The sequence below is a fragment of the Vipera ursinii genome, assembly GCF_947247035.1.
Source record: "Vipera ursinii genome assembly, chromosome: 3".
In the NCBI taxonomy this organism is placed as follows: Eukaryota; Metazoa; Chordata; class Lepidosauria; order Squamata; family Viperidae; genus Vipera; species Vipera ursinii.
The window spans coordinates 170,726,607-170,750,079 of NC_139516.1; the positions used below are offsets into that span (position 1 = coordinate 170,726,607).

General features: G+C 42.3%; 1 protein-coding gene across 3 annotated transcripts in view; it reads right to left on the bottom strand.

Moving 5' to 3' along the window:
* Window positions 1–2,773: 2,773 nt before the first annotated feature.
* Window positions 2,774–23,473, bottom strand: part of NOL4 (nucleolar protein 4) — a gene marked incomplete at both ends in the record, with an annotated part of 150,855 nt that continues 130,155 nt past the window's right edge. For 2 of the 3 annotated variants that reach the window (XM_083360759.1, XM_083360758.1), the window contains 3 exons: window positions 2,774–2,967; window positions 16,112–16,292; window positions 23,297–23,413. In XM_083360759.1, the coding sequence (XP_083216885.1) occupies window positions 2,774–2,967; window positions 16,112–16,292; window positions 23,297–23,413 (492 nt within the window). The remainder of the gene's footprint in view (window positions 2,968–16,111; window positions 16,293–23,296; window positions 23,414–23,473) is intronic. The other variant, XM_083360760.1, reaches the window with a different exon arrangement.

A 23,473-nucleotide genomic window follows, 5' to 3' on the forward strand; every position in this document is an offset into this window, starting at 1 on the left:
ATGAAAGCAGTGTTATGCTGTTGTGCCACAAGCTCTACCCAACTCTACCCAACAGGGAGCAAGTGTCATGATGCAGGCACCAAATGGATAGGATAATGTGCCACAATGCCACTTTTATCAGTCTGACTTCTTTGACCCCCCTCCTCCAATGGTATACAAGATGTAGTTCTACTGAAACCTTCATGTAGAACTGGATGCCAAGAAAAAAACTGTAATCTTCTGGGACTTTATAACTTATTTATATTTGTTTGGCTGTCCATCTTTTTGAAAGTCTTACTGTAATGGGACCATCCCATGCATTGATAATATATTTGTGGTCTACTTCTCTGCAAACCACTTTTTGATATTACTTCTCTTGTGCCAGAGACTTAAGCATGACCAGAATGTGGGTGGATGCATGTAGATAAGATCTAAAGAAACTGGTTTATCATGAATGGTCATTGTTATTTTAGCACAATACAACACAGCCACATGCAGTAGAGGCTAAGACAGTGGGAAAAATATGTATATTTCTTAGCCAATCTTCTACATGTGTCTTTTGACATGCCCAGGGGAATGGATAGTATCCACAATTTCTAATGCACTGTCATAATTTAACCTGTTAACACACATAACACGTTGTAATTTTCCTCCCTTTTCCTGTCAGCATTTATTTGGGGACACATAATATTCATTCAATAAGTATTTTTGTTTCTTTTAAAATAATGATTATTACCTTACTAGCAGAGTTTCAAAGTTTAAATCCCACCACTAGCCCCAGTGTGTCTGCAGCACTGCAGAGATTAGGACTTTTCCTTGGGATTCTACAAATCTTCACCACCTATTTGTGATATATACTAAGTTAAAAAAAAGTTCCATAGGCAAATTAAACAGTGACAATTTCACTGAAATCTAGGCAATGACACCAGCAAAATGTATGCAAAGCATGCTTCTATTTGATTATATAAACCATCTTTATGTTCAGATGAATATTTTATTTTTTTATATAATTTGGATTTAAATTGCCCTGAGAGAAAAGACAAAATTTTATGTCAAACACTGTTTCACAAGCATGCATTGAAACACAGATGTTTATTCACCCAAACAAAACTGAAGATAGTTCTCCCAGCCCTCATTTTTTAAAAATTTCATTTAAATTTGTGTACAATTGAGTCTACAACTTAACAGCTTGTGTACTTAGGTATCTCCAAAACACTCATTTCAATAGGCTTTTTCACACTGATATTCACCAACAGTATCACAAAAGTTGTCTTTTTAAAACATAACTGTATGCAACAGTAATTCTAAAAACACTAAAGGGAAAAAGCATAGCAATGTCCAGTTACAAGAGAAAAGTGCACATTACTTTGTCACAATCACAGTCATTACTTGAAAAACTATATGTAACAAGTAGATAGAAAATATCACTGGATGCCTTAAACTCATTGTTGAAAAACCAAATACATAAAAAATTGTACACAAAAATAAGGCAAATTTAGGAATGCACAAGGAGCTTGTTATTTAACAAAACCTAATCAACGAAACAAATATTACATAAGCCCGAAGTAAAATACTTCTCTCTAAATACATAAAAATAAGCTTTCCTTAGCACACAGCAAACACCACTGATGTGTATTTGACATCCTAAAGTAAGAAATGGGAACGGGATGGGGGAGGGGAAATTCAAGGGAAGTGAATTTTACTTAAATGGCAGCTTTATCGTTTACCATTTGTACAATTTTTAGTTTAGCATAAGCACTATAAAATCACATCAGAAGTGTCAATGGCCCTTTTCAGTTATGTATTCATTTAGAAAGACAGAAAAGAAATATACACAAGAGTGCAAATTTTCCGATTGTCACTTGCAACCTCTTCACATTCAGTCATCTACATCCATTCACTACTAGTAGGATTTGTACAAGACAGCAGCAGCAATCCTGGAGTAAAATGAGCTGGCTTGTAGGAAATCCTTTTAAAAACAAAATGATATGTTTTTTTAAAAAATATCTCTCGCATCTTCATCAACTACTAATAAGTTGCAACTCATTATGAAACAGAAACAAAAATCTATGGGTTCAGGAAAGTCTGCTTCCTGCAGAAGTAAGTCCACAAATATTTGATAGGAAACTACAAGGGAATGGCCTGCTCTACATGAAAAATATGCCTTGACGACAGAGGTGAATTGGATAGAGGATTAAAATTTCATTGAGGAGGACTTAACAACAGCTCCTCAAAACTTCATTTGAAAAATCAGTGAAAAATTTACCAAAGTAAAAATGATCAATTTAGAATGTGAACCTGCCTTTTTTCTTGTTTTTTTTCCTATAAAAATTACATTTTATTTAAAATACAAGATCTTTTTCATTGCAATTACATCCTGTCAATACCAGGGCATTTGGCAACATTTTGCCATATAATGCAGCTTTGAGTCCACTGAGTCAGTAGCACATTCCATTAATATTGCACTTGGATTCTGAATCAAATTTGAAACCCCAGTATAAATCTGTTGTTTCTGTCCATGTTAGAATGAGTTGACACTTCTACTCACTTTTTTGCTATTGATGCTGATACATGAAAACAAACCAAATTGGTATTATAAAGGATCTTAAAAATGTCAGAGATCCAAGTTTGCTTGGAGAATCATAATACACCGAGTACACTGAGAACAGTGTGGCATAATGGAAATTAACTTGTCAACAAGACTGCGGCACATGAAAAGATTTGCTCTGAAATATCAAAATGTCATCAGTGGAAATTCTATGATGAAACTAGATCAGCAAGATAATAACGTGTCTCAGTTCTGCTGCAAAATAAGGTTTTCCAGTTCATCTGCAGAACGTAATAAAAATGCTGCTGATTCTCTGTATCCTGCAACCAGTTGCCGTACTGCATTAATTTCAGTTGGACTCAGCTGAGGTCTAGAGCTGGTATTGCTAGAAGACCCAGAAGTGCTTGCTAGCTGCCTCTTCATACTGAGATCAGTTGGACCTGAGAAAGAGAATTAAAAATGAATGAAATATCAATATATCTTCACAGATTCACAAACTTGAAAGGTTTTTGGAAAAGTAATTAAACTTCCTGTTCAGTGAAGGGTATGCAACGTAGGATGTTGCTATATTATCCTTCCTTAGCCTGATGAGATGGCTTTCCATTCATACAGGTCCCAAACGAAGATTTCATCTGTTTATCCTATAGTCATATTTAAGGAGAGGGTTGGACAGAGAAACCTTTACCTTTTTTTACTAAAAAGTAATTTTTTCCATATATCTGTTCAATTTTCCCCTATTATTTTGGCTTGCTGTTGTGCCCTTAAGCATAATGACTATTAAATTTATATTCATTTTTTCATCTAATATGGATATTGAAGCTGCTTTTTCTATCTTCTATACTCGACTACTGCTTTTTTGATAAATGTAAATTTAACAATTAAATTAAGCAATACATCTACACAACTGTTGCCCAGGTAATTTATTTCTGAGCCTAAAACACAGTCTTTACTTGACATAGAATTCCTATTGAATACACATTGGAAATGGCTGCTTTTGTTCCTTGTAATAGTCAAAATATCCAAACCACACTTTACCATTTTGTCAACAAGGATTGTTTAATGTAAATCAGTATATACTGGTGCTTGTATTTTCTCCCAAACTAGTGACTCCAAGCAAAAAGAGATTGCTGGTCTGGCAATAATATACCCTCACTAAATCCATAGTGAAGTCTAGCAACCGGTTAATAATTTTCTAGCTGCAATCAAGTCAGCTGCTTAAATAGTCTGTTCTAGAATTTGTTCATAACTGATAACAGACTGACTAGCCTCCAACTTTCTTTGATACATCTGGAGTATGCCAAGTGCACAGATAAACTGAGAACAGCTTATTCATACATTATGTCACTTAGCTTTTACATTCTTACCAAACTAGATTCAATTTTACAGCTCTGTCAGCACACTCTATGCTGCTGAATCATCAGTAGTGACAAATCAATTGATTACTCTTTTGCCTACTGGACTTGAATCACAGGAGTACTTTATGGAAAGCTGTGTTCTAGTTTCAAAAATTACACTGGGAATGAAGTTGCAAACAGTTGGAAGCCAACAATTGTTTACTCTCTGGGAACCATATCATCCACTGAATGTACCAAAGTGAAAGCCAATAATAATAATAATAATCCTGAAAAATCAAGAAAAAAAACCCTATCTTTTTTTCCTATTTTATCCAAGGCCATTTGAGAGGAAGTTCTGCTTTTTTCCTAAAATGCAAATATTGGAGGTGGGGTGGGTGTGAGATTGTGGAATGTTTCCTAATTTTTTTCTTTTTGACTAACACATAAAAGTGATTAAGCTGTAAAATAATATAATCCATGTTTGAAAATACAAATATGATATTAAGAAATAAATATGTGGAAGAATATAAAAGCTTTGCCTTAAGAAGTTGAACTTGCTGATAGATAATTGTTCAGATTCTGAAAATAATTAGATAACATTTCATGTGGCAACCAAGGTTAATGCAGTGCATAATGGAAAATTAGGATGCCTAATCTTTACTACAAGGTGATGATTTCATCTGTTTTCAAAATTAATGCTTTGTCCATTTTCTTAGACAAAAATGAAGAGATTCTCAGCAAACTTGTATATCCATTTAGTTGGTCTATAAAAATAATGAGTATTTCATTTGATCTGAAAATCTATTTATGTGAATGTGAAATTTTCGATTTTATATATAACCTAATAAGCAAATCAAGCTATACTCTTTTATAAAGATAACGTTTGCTAAAGAATAAAAATTGGATATATTTCAATTTTCCTCTCCAAATGCCCTAGAAGGATACCATGATCAATGGTTTCAAAAGCTACTGAGAGGCCAAGTAGTACATTGTGTAACTCCATATTCAAGTCAAACATAAATAAGCACCACTTAGCACAATGGAGGAAGATCCATAGGCATAATTTTCTCTATATTTGGATTTATACTTAATACTTGATTAATTTGTAGAGGCTATGCAGGCAGACCCACATGTTACTATTAGGAACAAATACCAAAAATTCACAGGGCTGCTTTAAGACTTAAAAGCCATCATTTTCTTCTCTCTTTCTCTTCTGTGTGCAGAAGTCCAACTTCATCTAGAGTAGCAAATTATATCTGATGTTTAAGTAAGAAATCTTCTCCATCACATCCTTTTCAGTGCTCAAGGAATTTTATTTCCCTTGCCATCATTGAGGTAACTTAGTCATTTATATTGCAAGTAGTTACTGCCTATGTTTTATGGATTCATTGGAGTTACAGAGATATGTTTGGAAGTGAAATAGTTCTTGTTTTAACTAAATCATTCAAAATGCTACAAGCACTGTGAATCCTCTCCAAGAGCTAGACATTCATTTATCATATTAGCTGCTGAGTAAATCTGACATTAAGCACACTGCTGGACAAATGATTTGCAAGATTTAACAGGAGGTAGTTATTGCTCCATAAATTACTAGTTGGCATCATCAATTACTTAGAATTCTAAAATGCAAGTCAGAATAAGATACATGCTTATTTTACTGAAAAAGCACAGACAGATTAGGAGCAGCCATGTCTGAGTTACTCTTTCAATCCAGCAACTAGTATTAGACACCAGTTTGGTTCAATAGCTCAGGCATGTCAAAGACAAGGCCCACAGGCCAAATCCCGCCCATGGAGGGCCCAGATTTGGCCTTCATGGCTGTCCCAGTAATGGCAAGGGATCAGCCCCCACTGCCCCAACCCTGGCTCACTCCAACCCGGCTGGGTGCCCTTGGTGTACTCGGGGGCTGGTGGTCACGCCTTTCCTCGCTTGGGCCATGGTGTTCTGTAAGCCTAGCACCCCAGGACATGCCTGGCCTGTGGGATGAAAGGCAGGGAGATGGGAGCGTGCAGTGGCACAAGCCGAGCATCTGCTGGCTCCCACTCACCCTCTCTGCCGCGTGGTAGGGTCAGAGAGGGAAACGCAGCACTCATACCAGATGCAGAGCCGCAGCCTGGAACTGTTGGTGGCTGGCAACATGTGAGCCTCTGTGGTGGCTGGAGAGAAAGGGTGAGAAGGAGAAAGCAGGAAGGGTGGGTTTCTCTCTCTCTCTCTCTCTCTGTGTGTGTGTGAGAGAGAGAGAGAGAGAGGGAGGGAGAAAGAGAGGGAGAGAGAGAGAGAGAGAGAGAAACAGGAGGGAAAGAGGAGGGAAAGAGGAGAAGGAGAAGGAAGCCGAGGTGTTACAAAAAAGGGGAGCTTCCCCCTTTCTCCCCCCCCTTTTTCAACCTCCTACCACTCTGTTCAGGTGCAGCTGGAGGAAAAGAGTGAGAAGGGGGAGAAAGCAGGGAGAATTTGTGTGTGTGTGTGTGTGTGAGAGAGAGAGAGAGAGAGAGAGAGAGAGAGAGACAGAGAGACAGAGAGACAGAGAGAGACAGAGAGAGACAGAGAGAGACAGAGAGAGAGAGAAATTGAGCCAGCAGGGAAGCGAAAGTGTGGGGAACGAGAGCATTGCAAACAGAGTAAGCAAACTTAGAAAAAGAGGATCTCTCTCTCTCTCTCTCTCTCTCTCTCTCTCTCTCTCTCTCTCTCTCTCTCACACACACACACACACACACACACACACACACACAGACACACACACACACACACACACACAGGCTGCATCAGAGGTGGTGTACAGGCAGGTGAGAGAGCAAACTCACAGATTGGCTTTGTGGTCTATTCTTGCCACCTCCCCTCCCTAAAATCCAGCCGATAATAGAACTCTTTGGATTGAATGGGAAGTTAAGAGGAATTGGCGTGAGTAGAAATTAAAAGGCCAAGTCAACTGCCCCACCACCAATTATTTCGTCGGAGACCTTGGAAAGTGTTTCTTGCTTCAACTTCCTCTCATTTGTTCTTTTATAATTTAATCCAGCCTTACCTAAACTAATGCCTTTTGGGTGTCAGGGACCACAGTTCCCATCATCCTGTGGCTATGCTGGCTAGCAATGGAATGCCTTATTTTCTCTGCAATATGTGCCTAGGAGGCAGTAGGTCTGTGGGATTTAGATGTATTTAAACATTTGTTTCTTCTGCCTAATTTATTAAATCAATGTCTAATTCAAAATTAAATGTTTCAGAGAAATCCAGGGTGGTTTACAAGAAAACTCTCAAAGACACCTATTGTAAAGCATCACCAGCACTGCTTAAAACAATATTAAAAGTGTGTATTTTAAAAAAGAAAAATATTAGTAATGATTTACTTAGTGCAGTTTGACCATAAAATGTGTTGTTCTACATATGCCTGGCTGAACAGTGTGTTTGGAGTTGCCTCGAAATGGGTGAGGGATGCTGTTGTGTCTGGTCGGTCGGCGAGTGAACACGTGGAGCCGGACTGCGGTTAACTGTTTATTGACGGTACACGTGGCCGAACTGGCCTTACCTGCCCTGTCGCCTGTATATATATGCCCGGCGCACCTGGCGCTGGCCAACCCGCAGGCTCAGGTTTCCCACGCTCGCCCTGGCCACACAAACCAGTGTCCAGGGATTCCCGCCGCGCGGTTGGGCCAATCAGGTGGCCGGACAGGTGTGTACCTAACACCCCTTTCCCCCCAATTGGATGTGTTACAGTTGCAAGAAAAAGTATGTGAACCCTTTGGGATTACGTGGAGTTTTGCATGAATTGGCCATAAAATGCACTCTAAATGTCATGTAAGTCACAACAATAGAAAAACACAGTCTGCTTAAAATAATACTACACAAACATTAGCTGTTGTCATATTTTAATTGAACATAAGATGGAAACATTCAAAGTGCAGGGTGGAAAAAGTATGTGAACCCCTAGCCTAATGACTTCTCCAAGAGCTAATTGGAGCCAGGAGTGAGCCAACGTTGACTCCATTCAGTGTGATGATATTGGATGTGTTGCTGACAGCTGTCTTGCCCTTTAAAAACACACACCTGTTTTGGGTTTACTGGTCTCAAGAAGCACTGTCTGATGTGAACCATGCCTCGCAGAAAAGAGCTCTCAGAAGACCTACGATCAAGAATTGTTGACTTGCATGAAGCTGGAAAGGGTTACAAAAGTATCTCCAAAAGCCTTGATGTTCATGTGTCCACGGTAAGACAGACTGTCTACAAATGGAGAAAGTTTAGCACTGTTGCTACTCTCCCTAGGTGTGGTCGTCCTGTAAAAAATGACTGCAAGAGCACAGCGCATAATGCTTAATGAGGTAAAGAAGAATCCTAGAGTGTCAGCTAAAGACCTACAGAAATCTCTGGCACATGCTAACATTTTTGTTGACACATCTACAATAAGGAAGACGTTCAACAAGAATGGAGTACATGGGAGGACACCACGGAGGAAGCCATTGCTGTCCAAAAAAATATTGCAGCACGTTTGAAGTTTGCAAAAGAGCACCTGGATGTTCCACAGCACTACTGGCAAAATATACTGTGGACAGATGAAACCAAAATTGAGTTGTTTGGGAAAAACACACAACACTATGTGTGGAGAAAAAAAGGCACAGCACACCAAGATCAAAACCTCATCCCCACTGTAAAACATGGCAGAGGGAGCATCATGGTTTGGGGCTGCTTTGCTGTCTCAGGGCCTGGACGGATTGTTGTCATTGATGGGAAAATGAATTCCAGAGTTTATCAGGACATTTTGCAGGAAAACTTACGACCATCTGTCCGCCAACTGAAGCTCCGCAGAGGATGGGTGATGCAACAGGACAATGACCCAAAGCATACAAGTAATTCAACAAAACAATGGCTTCAACAGAACAGAATACGCCTTCTGGAGTGGCCCAGTCAGAGTCCTGACCTCAACCCGATTGAAATGCTGTGGCATGACCTTAAGAGAGCGATTCACACCAGACATCCCAAGTATATTGCTACACTGAAACAGTTTTATGCAGAGGAGTGGTCCAAAATTACTCCAGATCGTTGTGCAGGTCTGCTCTGCAACTATAGGAAATGTTTGGTTGAGGTTATTGCTGCCAAAGGAGGGTAAACCAGTTATTAAGTCCAAAGGTTCACATACATTTTCCACCCTGCACTGTGAATGTTTCCATCTTATGTTCAATTAAAACATGACAACAGCTAATTTTTGTGTAGTATTATTTTAAGCAGACTGTGTTTTTCTATTGTTGTGACTTACATGACATTTAGAGTGCATTTTATGGCCAATTCATGCAAAACTCCACGTAATCCCAAAGGGTTCACATACTTTTTCTTGCAACTGTATTGCCTTATGTAGTCTTTTAAGTATGCTGGGGTCTTGTGCACCCTGCTAGGGTATCTCCCCGTAGGCCTGGCTGGTTCAGCCCCCTTCTCCTGGGTTGGTCCTGGTGGCCCTGGCTGATTCTTCCCCTGATCCTGCCCCGTTGACAGTAAGGATCCCGTGTGACCCCCTTGCCCCCTGGTAGTGTTTGGCTCTGGTGTCCTTGGGTCGGTTGAGATGTCCCTGGGTCCCTCCGCCTCTGGCGCCCTGGTCTCAACCCTTGTGTTGGCCTGTTGTGGGGTGATTGGGAATGTGGCTGTTCCCCAGTGTGAAGTGTCTAGTGGCTGCTGGGTTTGCTTATGAGTGGTGATTTCTGGGGCCCTCTTCCTTAGTTGGTCAATGTGCCTCCTGACCTGGCGTTCCCCTTCCCCCTCAATAATGTATGAGAGTGGGCCCAGCTTGTCCACCACCACTCCCGGTAACCACTTGTCCCCTTGACTGTAGTTCCTGGCCCACACTAAGTCCCCCACGTTCAGAGTCCTGGCTGTGCATTCTTGTTCCATCTCTGCTGTTGACTTGTCAGGGTGGAGTCTGTCTAGTTTGGTCGTGAGTTTCTTGCCCCACCTCATTTCTGCCGGGCTTTTCCCAGTTGCTGAGCACAGGGTGGTGTGCTGTGCCAGCAGGAACTGAGCCAGTCTCTGAGGCCAATCACCGGTGATGATCCGACGTAGGGCGTCTTTGGTGGTTCTTACGTTCCTTTCTGCCAAACTGTTGCTGGAGGGATGGAAGGGGGCCGACGTCGTGTGCCTAATCCAGTTGGCCTTGAGGAAGTCCTGAAATTCATTGGATGTGAATTGGGGCCCATTGTCAGACACAATCACATCAGGTAACCCATGGGTGGCAAAGAGTCCCCTCAGCACCTGTATGGTCTTGGCCGATGTTGTGTGTTTGACAGGCACTACCTCTAACCACCGGGAGTAGCTATCGACCACTATTAAGAAGGTTTTTCCCTGAAATGGCCCTGCGTAGTCAATATGTATGCGTGACCAGGGGTTGTGTGTGGCCTCCCACCTGTGGACAGGTGCATGGGCTTGTTCTGGCCTAGACCTCTGGCAGAGGTAACACCCCGCTACCCTTTCTTCGATGGCCTTGTCCAACCCTGGCCACCAAAGGTGACTCCTGGCTAAGGCCTTCATGCGTACTATCCCCTGGTGTCCCTCATGTAGGTCGCTGATGACCCTCTCCCAGAGTTTTTCTGGGATTATTACCCTGTTCCCCCACAGTAGGCAGCCGCGGTGGGCGGATATTTCCTCCCTTCTCCTTAGGTAAGCCTGGAATTGTGGTTCCTGGCTTCCCTGGTTCCACCCCCCTAGGACCCATGTTGCCACCCTTAGCACTTGGTCCTTACTGGTGGCGTTGGCAATGTCTTTGGCCGTCAATGGGCATTCTGGGAGCTCTTGTATTGTGAGAATTTGGCTCGCTGGGGCTGGGTCGGTGTCGGTGTCTGGGAGGGGTAACCTACTGAGTGCATCTGCGTGGCCCATGTCCTTCCCTGGTCTATATTGTAAGGAAAATGTGTAGGCCGAGAGGAATATGGACCACCTTAACATTCTTGGTGACATTATTTGCGGGGTTTGTTTGTCCGTGGTGAACAACCCTAATAGTGGTTTGTGGTCAGTGAGTATTGTGAATTCCCTCCCTTATAAATAATCATGGAATTTCCTTACACCTGCCACTATAGCTAGCGCCTCTCGGTCTATTTGGGCGTAGTTGCGCTCCGCCTTGGTTAGTGTCCTGGAATAGTACGCTATGGGCTTTTGGTCCCCGTTACTATCCCGATGGCTGATCACTGCTCCTACTCCGTATGGTGAAGCATCACATGCCAAACAAATTGGTTTGCCCTCAATGAAGTGTGTTACAGTGGGTCTACTGGAAAGTATGTCCTTAAGGGTTTGGAAGCTTTCCTTGTGTTGCTTCTGCCAGTGCCAGGGTGTTTTGCTGTCCAATAGCCTGTGCAGTGGCTCAGCTATGGCAGCCTTGAGAGGGATGAATGCATGGTAGAAATTTACCAGGCCTAGGAAGGCCTGTAACTCTGCCTTGTTTTGGGGCTCAGGGGCTGCCTTGATTGCTCTTATCTTCCCTTCTGTGGGGTGTATGCCCTGTGCATCTATTCTGTATCCCAATAATTCAGTGGAAGTTACTCCAATGGAACACTTCCCTTTTTTTAATTTTAGCCCAACCTTCCTAAACCTTTCTAGGACCCTTTCCAGCCTTTCAGCTAATGCCCCCTCGTTTTTTCCTGCAATTAACACGTCGTCAAAATAGGGGCACACCCCAGGTATACCTTTTAATGTCTTCTCCATCACTTCTTGGAAGATACCTGGGGCTGTAGCTATTCCAAATTGCAGTCTGTTAACTCGGAATGCCCCCTTGTGGGTAACTATCGTCTGAGCATCTGCTGCCTCCCTGGTGACTGTTAGTTGCAAATACGCCTGCGCCAAATTGAGTTTAGTGAAGATGGCGCCGTCCTGGATGGTAGCGAGGACCTGCTTCACCGTCGGAACCGGGTAGGCATGCTGTTTTAATCCGCAGTTTAGCGTGGCTTTATAGTCCGCGCAAATTCTCACATCCCCGTTAGGTTTAAGTGGGGCGATAGGCGTTTCCCAGGGCCCCCTGTCCACTGGTTCTAACACTCCCTGGCCTACTAGTTTGTCCAGCTCGTTTTCTATTTTTTGTTTAAGTGCAAATGGTACTCTCCTCGCCTTTAATCGTATGGGCTGCACGGAGAGGTCTAATTTGAAGCTGATAGGTGGCCCTTTGTATTTCCCTAGGGAGCCATCGAATACGTCCGCGTATTTGTCGCAAACGGACTGTAGGTTATGGGTTTGGATAGAATTAATTCCCCCGACCCATATGCCCAGCGGTTCAAACCAGTTGAGGCCGATCAGGCTGGTCCTTCGGCCCTCGGTGACTAATAGCTCGAGGGGTCTCTTGAACCCCTTGAAGCTGACCTCTATTGTGACTGTCCCGTGTACCTTTATAGGTGACTTTTGGAAATCGGCTAACTGTATGTGTGTGTTCCTTATGGGGACCTGGCGACCGCTTTTGGCCTCGATGCGGGCCAGTGTCTCTCTGGAGATTATGGACACTGCCGCTCCGGAATCTACCTCCATTTTGCACGGGGTGCCCTGTAAACGGACCTCGATTTGGAGTTTGGGCCTGAGTACTTGATTGATGGCCTCGACCCTCCCCCGGTTATGGGTTTGCGCCCGTGGCCTAAGGGACCCTTTGCCACCATTCCAAGGGGTTACCTTACCTGCGGCCCAGGCGTCGATGTCATTCAGGTTTTCTCGTGGTCTGCTTCGGCAGATGCTCTGAATGTGGCCAGTTTTCCCGCAATTCCGGCACTTGGCGTTCCTGAACCGGCAACTCACGTGGGGGTGGTTGCCGCCGCAGCTTCCACATTTGGGTTCTGCTTCCCTGGGCCTGTTCGGGCCTTCCCTCGGTGGTCTTGCTTGCTGGGGTTGTGGTCTTCTGCTCCGATCGGTGTCGTCCGCTCGCTGGGGTTTTACTGTGGCCTTCCCGAAACGTCGGGTGACTTCGTTGATGTCAGCCTCCCATGGGTAGTCCTCCACCCCACCGTCCACAAGGCACTCTTGGTGAATGGATGCGGTCGCGCCATTGCTGTTGGGGGGTCATGTTGCCCGGTGCTTTCGTAGGTGAGCAGTTCGTCGAGGACCTCTTGTAGATTCCCCGTGGGCTGTTTTGGAGTTGTTCATCGCGTAAGCCCAGGACTACACGGTCTCGAATGCGCACCTCTAAGTTATCATATTTGCAACGAAGCGCGGCTTCTCTCACTGCTGCCACGAACTGTGTTATGGATTCACCCGGTCTCTGGTTCTGCTTTTTGAAGATTCTCCTCCAAAATAGTTCGGACCTCTTCGGAGTGAAGTGCTCACGAAGTTTTCTGAGGAGTTCGGCGTAAGAAACGCTGGCTACCGCTGCTGGTTGGCATAGTCCCACGGCGACCCGGTAAACCGGCGTCCCGCTAATAGCAGCGCGGCGGCTTTCTTCCGATCGTCCGTGATTCCGTTCACCAGCATGTACCCCTCGACCTGTCCCACGTATTCCTCCCAGTCTTCGGGGTACCTGGGGTCGAATTCTCTGATTGAGCCGACTTGCGCCATTCTCTCTCGTTTGTTTCGGAGTTGTCACTGCTGACGGCTCTTTGAATTTCCCGCTTCGTGTCTGCTCGTCTCGCACTTCTGTCTCTGCTGTGCCGATCCCACCTTCGTCGCTACTGTTGTGTCTGGTCGGTCGGTGAGTGAACACGCGGAGCCGGACTGCGGTTAACTGTTTATTGATGGTACACGTGGCCAAACTGGCCTTACCTGCCCTGTCGCCTGTATATATATGCCTGGCGTGCCTGGCGCTGGCCAACCCGCAGGCTCAGGTTTCCCGCGCTCGCCCTGGCCACCCAACCCAGTGTCCAGGGATTCCCGCCGTTTGGGCCAATCAGGTGGCCGGACAGGTGTGTACCTAACAGATGCACTGTTCATATTTTCCTTGGGAGAAAGTTCTATAATTGGGGTGCTGTCTCTGAGAAGCCTCTGCTCATGGCCACTGTTCTATAAACCAAACCAGGGGGACCATCTGGTCTAAATGGATGGTAAACAAAGATTAGGGGGCTTGAGCTAAAACATATGACAAATGTTTGTGGGAATTGGGTATGTGTAGCTTAGTGTAAAGGACTAGGGGTGGTGACATGATAGCAGTGTTCCAATATTTGATGGGCTGCCACAGAGAAGAACCTATTTTCCAAAGCATCAGAAGGCAATAATAGATGGAAACTAATCAAGAAGAAAACCAGCCTAGAACTAAGGACTTGTGAAAACAACTATCCAGTGAAAAGGCTTGCTTTCAGAAGTTCTGGCTGCTCCATTACTGGAAGCTTTTAAGAAGAGATGGGATATTCCACTGTGTGGAATGGTATAGGTCCCCTGCTTGAGCAGGAATTGGACTAGAAGACCTCAAAAGTCTCTTCCAACTCTGTAATTCTTTGAGAGAAGCGCTGCCAACCTCTCCCCTCCCCTCATCCCTTCCTAGGCACAGAGAGAGGGAGGGAGGGAGAAAGGAAGGAAGGAAGGAAGGAGATTGGAATGAGATGGAGGGAGGGCCTGAGGGAAGTCCTACCTTAGCACTTGGTCACCAGCAGCCCTGTTGCCCTTTTGCCATATCTTGGTGGTCTCCCATCCTATTGCTGAGGATGCTTTGGTTACAAAGCCAGGCCTCCTCACATGGAAAGGGAGTGGGCTTCCCTCTGACCCACTCACTTTGTCCTCCTGCACCATGAGCAACCTGGTCAAGGAGAGCGAGCACAGCAGCAGCAGCCTTGAGGAGGAAGTAAACGCAGCTGGGCACCCCCTCGGGGAAGTACAGCTGGGCTAGGCAATGCTGTGAGGTCCCAATGCCATGAGAGCTCAAGGGCCGGGCTAGTGCTTGACCTCCGCTGCCTAGGGCTCCGGGCAGTCCGTGCCACCATCCAGGGCCTCCCTGCACAGCCTGAGAGGGACAGTGAGGATCCTCCAGTGGACCATGCCCTGGTGCTTGCTCCGGTCCCATTCCCCCCTCTGCCAGAGACCCTCAGATCTGCCCCAGTCCTGCCCAGGCCCACACAGGTGCCCCTGATGTGAGTGATGTCAAGCTGGCCACACCCACCCAGTAGGCTGAACCTACCCCAGCCACACCCATGCGGCCCCCGAAGGCAACCACAATGCTGATGCGGTCCACAGTGAAATTGAGTTTGACACCCCTGCAATAGCCTATCCAAGACATTAAGTCCTAGCAAATTTAATTATCTCTAAGTGGTTAAAAAGTAGTACCTCTTATATTAGTACAGATAATAATTTTTTAAAAAATAGAACACTGTTTCGAGATATGAATGGGAGGGGGAGGTACTGCAATTAATATTGGCCAGTTCTAAAGTACTGGAAACTACATCATTAATTGAGGGAAATGTTCTCCACTTTTCTTGAAAATCATCTCTCACACATTACAGAGAAAACTCAGCAGTTCACAAGCAGGGATACATTCAGCTTTCATACTGGCGGAGGAATTATTCTTTCAAATGCTAAGCAGATTATGCTGTTATGCCCCCAATCATCTAATAGAATTATGAAAAGTAGGTTAAAGGAACTATTTAACAATTTCAATAGTTTTGGACTGTATTTTGCTTTCAATCATTTTAACAAATATTTATAATACTATGAAGTAATAACTCAGTATTCTAACAACTGTCCAGATTCAGGATATTCACTGATGATTTGTCAGAAGACATTGATTATTCGAGAACTGCATTGGAAAACTGCTGTCATCAGCATAAACAGAATCTCAGGGCAGTGACTGGATGAAGGAAAGGGAGTTCCACTTTCTCATTCTTGAGGAACCTTGCTAGCCCGTAATTTAAGTCTGGAACAACTGAATGGTTTGGCTAATTTGGCTAAGAGATTGCCGGCGGATGACACCCAGGGATAGGGCCTTCTCAGTGGGTGCGCCTGCCCTTTGGAACCAGCTGCCAGTGGAGCTGAGGACTGCTCCCGACCTCTGTTCATTCCGCCAGGACCTGAAGACCTGGCTCTTCGAGCTCTCAGGCCCAGGCTGAGTATTAATCTTAATTTTAACTGGGGTTTTATTTATGCAGGGACAAATATAATTTTTTTAAAATTTGTTTTTAACTTTTGTATCTTGGTTTTTTTAATCACCCTGTAAACCGCCCTGAGTCCTTCGGGAAAGGGCGGTATATAAATGTAATAAAATAAATAAATAAATAAATAAATAAATAAATAAATAATTTTTATTCTGAAATAAATGAGGAAGCAATTTTTCAAACAGGATGGATAGGCATGCACGCAAATGTATGTGCAAAAGTGCAAAAACACTCACCACTAGTAGAGGCATCACTGAGATTTAACAGACCTCCTCCTAACCCTCTGTAACTATGGTAACTGTAGGTCCCATTTCCATTGATGTACAGTACCTCCTGTGTACTGGAAACAGCTGATGTTGAATATGTGACCTGGGTTGGTTCCTGTTTAAATGGTTTGTCAGCTGAAGCAGTCTCATCCTGGAAGAACAATGCCCGATGAACAGTACCGTGTTAGAGGAGCATATGTTTCATAAAAAGTGTAAGACATTATACTGTTACATGATAAAGCTTTTATGAATTATTTTTTTTAAAAAAATTAAAAAAATTTAAAAAAATAAAGTAATACAACCACAGAAAAATTTTAACTGCCAGGAAAAAAAACATAGGAAGCTCTACATATTCTTTAGCAATTGTTATTATCATAGGGGTCAGATGTATGACCAATTTCGTGAATCCGTAGTCTCCATCTTTATTCTATGAAGGATATCTCAGAGCATGGAAGTTTAAAGTGAAACTGCAGGTAAAACTAAAAGGCAATTATTATTCTGATATTGGTATTTGTTTGGCTTGCTATCATGATACAAAGATGAACTGTATAATGGAATCATAGAAGAGAAACATGGAAGAAAGAAACATCATGAGGCATTGCATTTAACCCACTGCAAGACTCATTTTCTATCTGAACCAAGAGGCATTCATCCTCATGTCTGAATGATAGATCACCCTGGCTATATTTCAAAAAGTAACATTAAGATGACTACTATTCAGCTTTCTGGTGCATGGAATGAAAAAAATTGGGATTTGGGACCTCTTATTATTCCATACATAACTGAACTCCCAGCAACCCAAATAGCAAATGACAAAGGTTCCTAGTCATGCTATATACACCATTCAAAATTGATGTTAGATCAATTATCTAAATCAAAATTATCTCAATTAATACAACTAACATCAACAAAGATAATAATAATTGACAAAATAATTGTGAAAAAATAAATTATCAATAAAATGACAAAATTACCATCAGTCAATAAGAAAAGGCAGCTTGAAACAGCTTACATCTTGCAGCAAAACCTTTAACACCATCAAACACCAACATATGCCTTCCCGTGTCCTTGGGAAAGATTTACCGGTAATAGATGGATAAAAATGCTAAATCCAGTCTAAATAACTGGCTGACTTCAACAAACCATGATAATAACAATAATTGATTTTATTTGATCAGTGGCTGCAGCAAAATTTCACAAACTGACTACAAGCAGCGTCATGCCCAGTTTGTCAGAATTATTCATTGGAAACTTGCCAGAGGTTTGGATTTGAATGCAGTAAAAACTACTGGGACTATCAAGTTGAGAAGCTTTTGGAACAGACAAAACAGACAGGCCTCTTGTTCAGAACCCTTTGATATATCAATTGTGGTGGAGCAATACCTAAAGGACTTCTGTGATATCCGGAAGCATTTAATTTATCAGACAGGAATTCCCTAAATTTACCAAAAAAAAAATCACCTTTCCTTGCTTTGAATTGCCTCTTTTCTTAGACCCTAACTTAATAAGTATTATATACTTGGTTACAACTTCAATTCTTAAATTTCCATCACTCTTAGTCTGCAAATCTAATTGAAGATTACAGACACAAAACAACAACAACAATAAGCAGCAGCAGCTATGGGACTTTATAATTCAAAAAGACAAACAATGGCCATAAAGCACCCCAAACTTAACAACAATTGATAAGAAAGAAAAAATAGAGAATAATTGGGTGTTCTTAAAAGTCAACTTCTATGTCATACAATTTAGGAAGTAGGCATAACTTCCATTAAAAGTGGGTGCAATGTTAAAGATAAATATTCAAATTGTAATGCAACAATTTTAGGAGGAATCTTTAATAATCACACATAGTTAATCTAGAGTGGTATAGGAACTTCCTGTATGTCACAATATCCTGCATTGTCACAATAACCCCTGTAAAAAGATTGTATGAGGAATAAATGTTTTATATTGGTTCTTCTCATGTGGGATAATAGTTGCTCAGGAAAAATAGAACTGGCCTGGGAATGAACTATACTGTCCACTCAATCTAAAATAGAATTACAGATAAGATTGTAGCACCATGAGTACAACATAATAGCAGCAATAACAATTGCATATAAATTGTTACTGAGATTATTGAAAATTGTTATGATACATAAATGCAATAGGCATAGGTAGTGTATGAGGTAAATTGTAATGTTTTGTGCATTTCTGAAATTTAGATGGGTAATCTTAGACACCCTAGCCTAGTATATCAGGAATGTCCGGTTTTGAAAATTATTTTATCATTACCCATCATTGGAATGCTAATACTGTATAATACAGGGATCTATTATCTACAGTTATTAGACAGATGAAGCTTGTTATGAAATATTACCTGTAGTCAAGTAGCCCTGTTTCCCTAAAAGTAAGGCCCACCCCGAAAATAAGCCCTACCTTTATTTTGGGGGTGGGCCTAATATAAGCCCTACCCCCAAAATAAGCCCTAGTTTGGGGGCAAGGTGCACACCTAAAAATCAAGCTAGGGTGGGGGTGGGGGGTGGAGCTAGCCCACGCACCCTGCACCCACTCACCTTGCAGCCAGGCCTCTGCTCGCTGGCCCAGTTCTTCTGCGGAGTCTTCTGCAGCCAGGCCTGCATTTCTCAGTCACAGGCCTTTCCGGGAGGCCACTGCAGCTGAGAACTGAGCTATGGATTGAATCCATACCTCGATACTCAGCTGCAGAGGCCTTCCAGAAAGGCCTGACTGCAAAATGCAGGCCAGAAGCTGCTCCTTCAGCCCCAGAAGAAGTGGGCTGGCTGGGCAGGGTTGTCAGTGCCTGAGTTGAGTATAAAAGACACCACTTGAAAATAAGACCTGGTGCCTCTTTTGGAGGAAAAAAAAAGACCCGGTCTTATTATCAGGGAAACACAGTATTCTGTGTATCTGTATGTATGATATAATTTGCAACTCAAGCCATCCTGCATCTTGTAGCAATAATGTCAGTACAAATACTGAACAGCAACAAGTTTTTGGCAAATTTTCAACACATTCATTCTGATCCAAGAACTAAAGAGGTGCAACTTTTGATGTAAATGGAAAGGCACATCCTTATCCAAGTCCATTAGTTGCTGTATGTGACCAGCTATGCAAATGGGAATTGAGAGCATTTTCCTTAGTATCCTTGGTCTGATTGGACAATGCAGGGGTTTTTTTTTGCATATAATCTAGTAAAGAACCATCTTGACATAATGTTGTGTTTTCTATTAGGTTTAAGTCTTCTGGGCCTGACCCAGTTTAATTTTTATGAGCAATAAACTTAAAAGCTCAAATTACAGCTGAGTGTTTTGGCACAATCAGAATGGCCAAGAATTTCTTTCAATTTCAATAAGGTTACAAAGTTGATGCGATCAGTAGAGATGGAAAATTTTATTTCTAAACAGGGACTAAGATGCTGTTTGGCTGTTGATTTGGTTCATTAAATCCCATTAACATTAAGTGTTCGGGGAACATTATCTGAATAAAAATGCATTAACCCTCCAAGATCATGTGCTACTAAAACAGAAGAGCACAGTATGCTTCATCTTACATAAAATAAAGTTCCAGTATGGATAGCAGCCAATACTTATACTACAAGAATATATGGAGTACTTTTTTTAACCCAAAATTATAGGTGTGTCTTCAAGAACGTGAAACTAATCCCACTGGATCATATCAAAAACCTCTCCAGGTCAATATTCTACTCCCAAACTGGCCAACCAGATGTCTACAGGAAGCCAAATGTTATCTACAATGTTTGTGATACAAATGTTATTTAGAAGCATGCTGCCTCTCACCCTAGAGGTCATTAACAGTGACCATAGCTAGTAGATTTCTCAAAGTTATTTCAGATGGTTAATTTTATGCGCTTTCCCAGTTTTACAGTATCCTTTTCAAAGCAGGCTGATTTTACTACCAACAGCTTTCCAAGCAGGGCTGTTCCTTTCAAATTCTCTCTCAAACAGCAAATTAGGAATGGAAACCTATCAGGGCATTCTACCTCCTGCTCCTCCAGAGTTGCAGACCAGCATTGTTTTCATTTTCTACACTTCCCAGAGCTACTCTGGAATAGCAGCCAACACCAATCTGGAGAGCTATGGCAAAAGAATAGTCAGTCTGATTCTTAGAAATAGGTAATTGGCTCAAATGTCTTGCTCTGAGGGCTCCTTTGCCAGAACAAGTTATTATGGTCATTGTCTGCATAGATTGCTGTACCATAGAAACAATCTGGCCATTATGGAGATGAATAGAGAAGTGAAGCAGTGAATAGTTATGCCATCTTAGGGACAAAATGCTTCTTTTTAAATTTTATTTATATACCGCCCTTCTCCCGAAGGACTCAGGGCGGTGAACAGGGCAAATATATAAAAATACAAAAACACAAAAGTTAAAAAAGAATTAAACACAATGCCCAAGCTAAAACAATAAATAGATATATTAAAAAAACAACAGTAAAATCCCAACCCATCCCCCATCAGGCCAGGCCGGCTTGTTCGAATAAGTGAGTCTTCAGATCGCGTCGGAAGGAGCGAAGGTCAGGCGCCATCCGGAGCTCGACCGGCAACCGATTCCATAAATCCGGAGCGCCGACAGAGAAGGACCTCCCCCTGGGGGCCACCAGACGACATTCTCTGACCGGTGGCACCCTGAGGAGGCCCTCTCTGTGGGAACGCACAGGGCGGAGGGAAGTTTTGCATTGCTGTCAAGTGTGGTTACGCTAAAGATCTACATGCAATTATATATTAGTACAGCTTTGTTTCAAGTTTTGGGTGACTTTAATTTTCCATGCTTTATATAGGTAAAGGTAAAGCCCCGACTCTAGGGGCTGGTGCTCATCTCCGTTTCAAAGCCGAAGAGCCAGCGTTTGTCCGAGGACGTCTCCGTGGTCATGTGGCTGGCATGACTAGACGCCAAAGGCGCACGGAACGCTGTTACCTTCCCACCGTAGTGGTCCCTATTTTTCTACTTGCATTTTTACGTGCTTTCAAACTGCTAGGTTGGCAGCTTTATATAGTCATATACATATTTATTTATTTATTTATTTTATTTTAATTCCATTTATATCCCGCCCTTCTCCGAAGACTCAGGGTGGCTTAAAAGCTTAGCAGTAGCCTTCATTCTATGTATATGCCTGCTTATTAGGGCTTTCACACACACCACAGCGGCATTATTACAAAGTCAGCTTAATTGCCCCCAACAATCTGGGTCCTCATTTTACCTACCTCGGAAGGATGGAAGGCTGAGTCAACCTTGAGCCTGGTGGGATGCGAACCTGCACTAATTGCAGGCAGCTGGTGTTACTTAAGGAGGCATTAGCCCACTGCTCCACCAAGGCTCTTAATATATTAATAAATATATTCATTTTCTCTTCATTGTATCAGAGATAGCAGATAGAGAGTAAAATGAAGCACATATGTTGTTTTACTAGCTTGCATTTAAAAAAAATGATTAGAAAGTCTTAACCTTAATGAGATTTCTTAAAGTATAATGTCAGCACAGACAGAAAAAGATTGTACTTTCTAAAAGAATAGCAAAGAAAAGCTGTGTTTATGTGAGTTCTGGGTATAATCAGTTGTGAAGTATTCACAGTTTAATTGTTCACATGAACACAGTATCAAAGCCTAGAGTATCTTGACAACACTGAGGAGTCTAAATTTGTTCTTACATAGAAATAGGCAAATGTTTTGTATCTGAGATGCTAAATATTCAGTGATTCCTGTATCATGTATTGTGCTCCTCCCTATTAATTTTTAAAGAAAAGAGAAACAAAATACTAATTAGCTCACTTTAACATCCATTAAAAACCAAAGCAAATAAAAATACATTAATTATCCACCTTTCAACAAGCAGTACAGAAAACATTCTAAACCATTTCTGAAGACAGCCCTATAGGTTAAAAAGAGAGAGAAAGAGAAAAGACTCATCTTGTGTTTCCATCAATAGTGGTAATGTCAGCCAACAAATAGGAGGCACCTTTCTCAGGGACTGTATATAAAATCTGAAAGTCCCTGATTCAAAAAACCAGACAGATGTTCATATAATAACATTTTATTTTTTTTACAGATGTTATCAGTTATTTTTGCCTGCTCTTATTAGATAATTTTATAACTGATTTTAGACTTTTACTTTTAGCCAGTCTGAGTGGTATATACAATGTGGGGAGGTTTACACATGTGTTACAGTGTCATAGTTTTGTGTTTAAATAGAATAAAAATGTGATCTTTTTTACAACTTTGCTCATGACATTTCAAAGATTCTCAGTGAAACAATGGAGATGTCCTTATTTATATGCTATACAGTAGCTATTTATGTCTGTTATTTTACAATAAAATATTGACAATGATTTTTTCAATGTGCAATGATAAACATTTTTCAATTTTTTAAAAAATTTTCAAATTTTCACAAAATGCTTCCAAGTCATGTTACAAATTTGCATGTGTATGAATACATGTGAAATCAAATATTGATTGAAATCTATGTATTTTCCTATTCCTACTTCTCTCCTGTTTCCTCCAATACAAACAGAAGAAGTTTCCTGCCTTTTTTAAAAAGAAAAGGTACTCAAACTGTATGAGTAGACTGAGAGTCCTCTAATTATATTATGTCACTTATACAATATTGCTTTTGACTGGAAAAACAACAACAATAGTCTTTAAGAAAGTTATGAGAAAAATTGCCTATTATTTCTTTACAGTTTTACCATTCTATGTTTATTTTGGGTTTTTTTTTGTTCAGATAACTGACATCTGAACATGCATCTTATGTTCCCTATTTCTCATGCACATCACTGTACCTCAGACATGTCAAACACAAGGCCCGGGGGCCAGATCCGGCCCACGAAGTGGTTTCATGCGGCCCGCGAAGCCATCCTGGAAACAGTGAGGGAACGGCCCCCACTGCCTTGGCCCTGGCCCAGAGACCCTCCTTCTGCCAGAGACCCTCAGGTCAGTCCCACTCCTGCCCAGGCCCCCATAGGCACCCTTGATGCCAACGATGTAGAGCTGGCCACGCCCACCCAGTAGGCCATACACACTCTAGCCACGCCTACCCAGTAGGCCACGCCCACCCAGACCATACCCACCCGGCCCCCTGAGGGCAACCGCAATGCTGATGCGGCCCTCAATGAAATTGAGTTTGACACCCCTGCTGTACCTGCTGCTGCCGATCTAATCGCATGCGCTTTGCAGCATTTCTGCTTTCACTTTCACAGGCAGAAGCCAGGATACTCTCAGCTACTGCAGAAGTAAGATGTGAGGGAATGGGTCTTGACTATGGAAAAAAAAGAGAGAGAACATAAACATTATTATTCAAAATAATGTGGACAAGCAG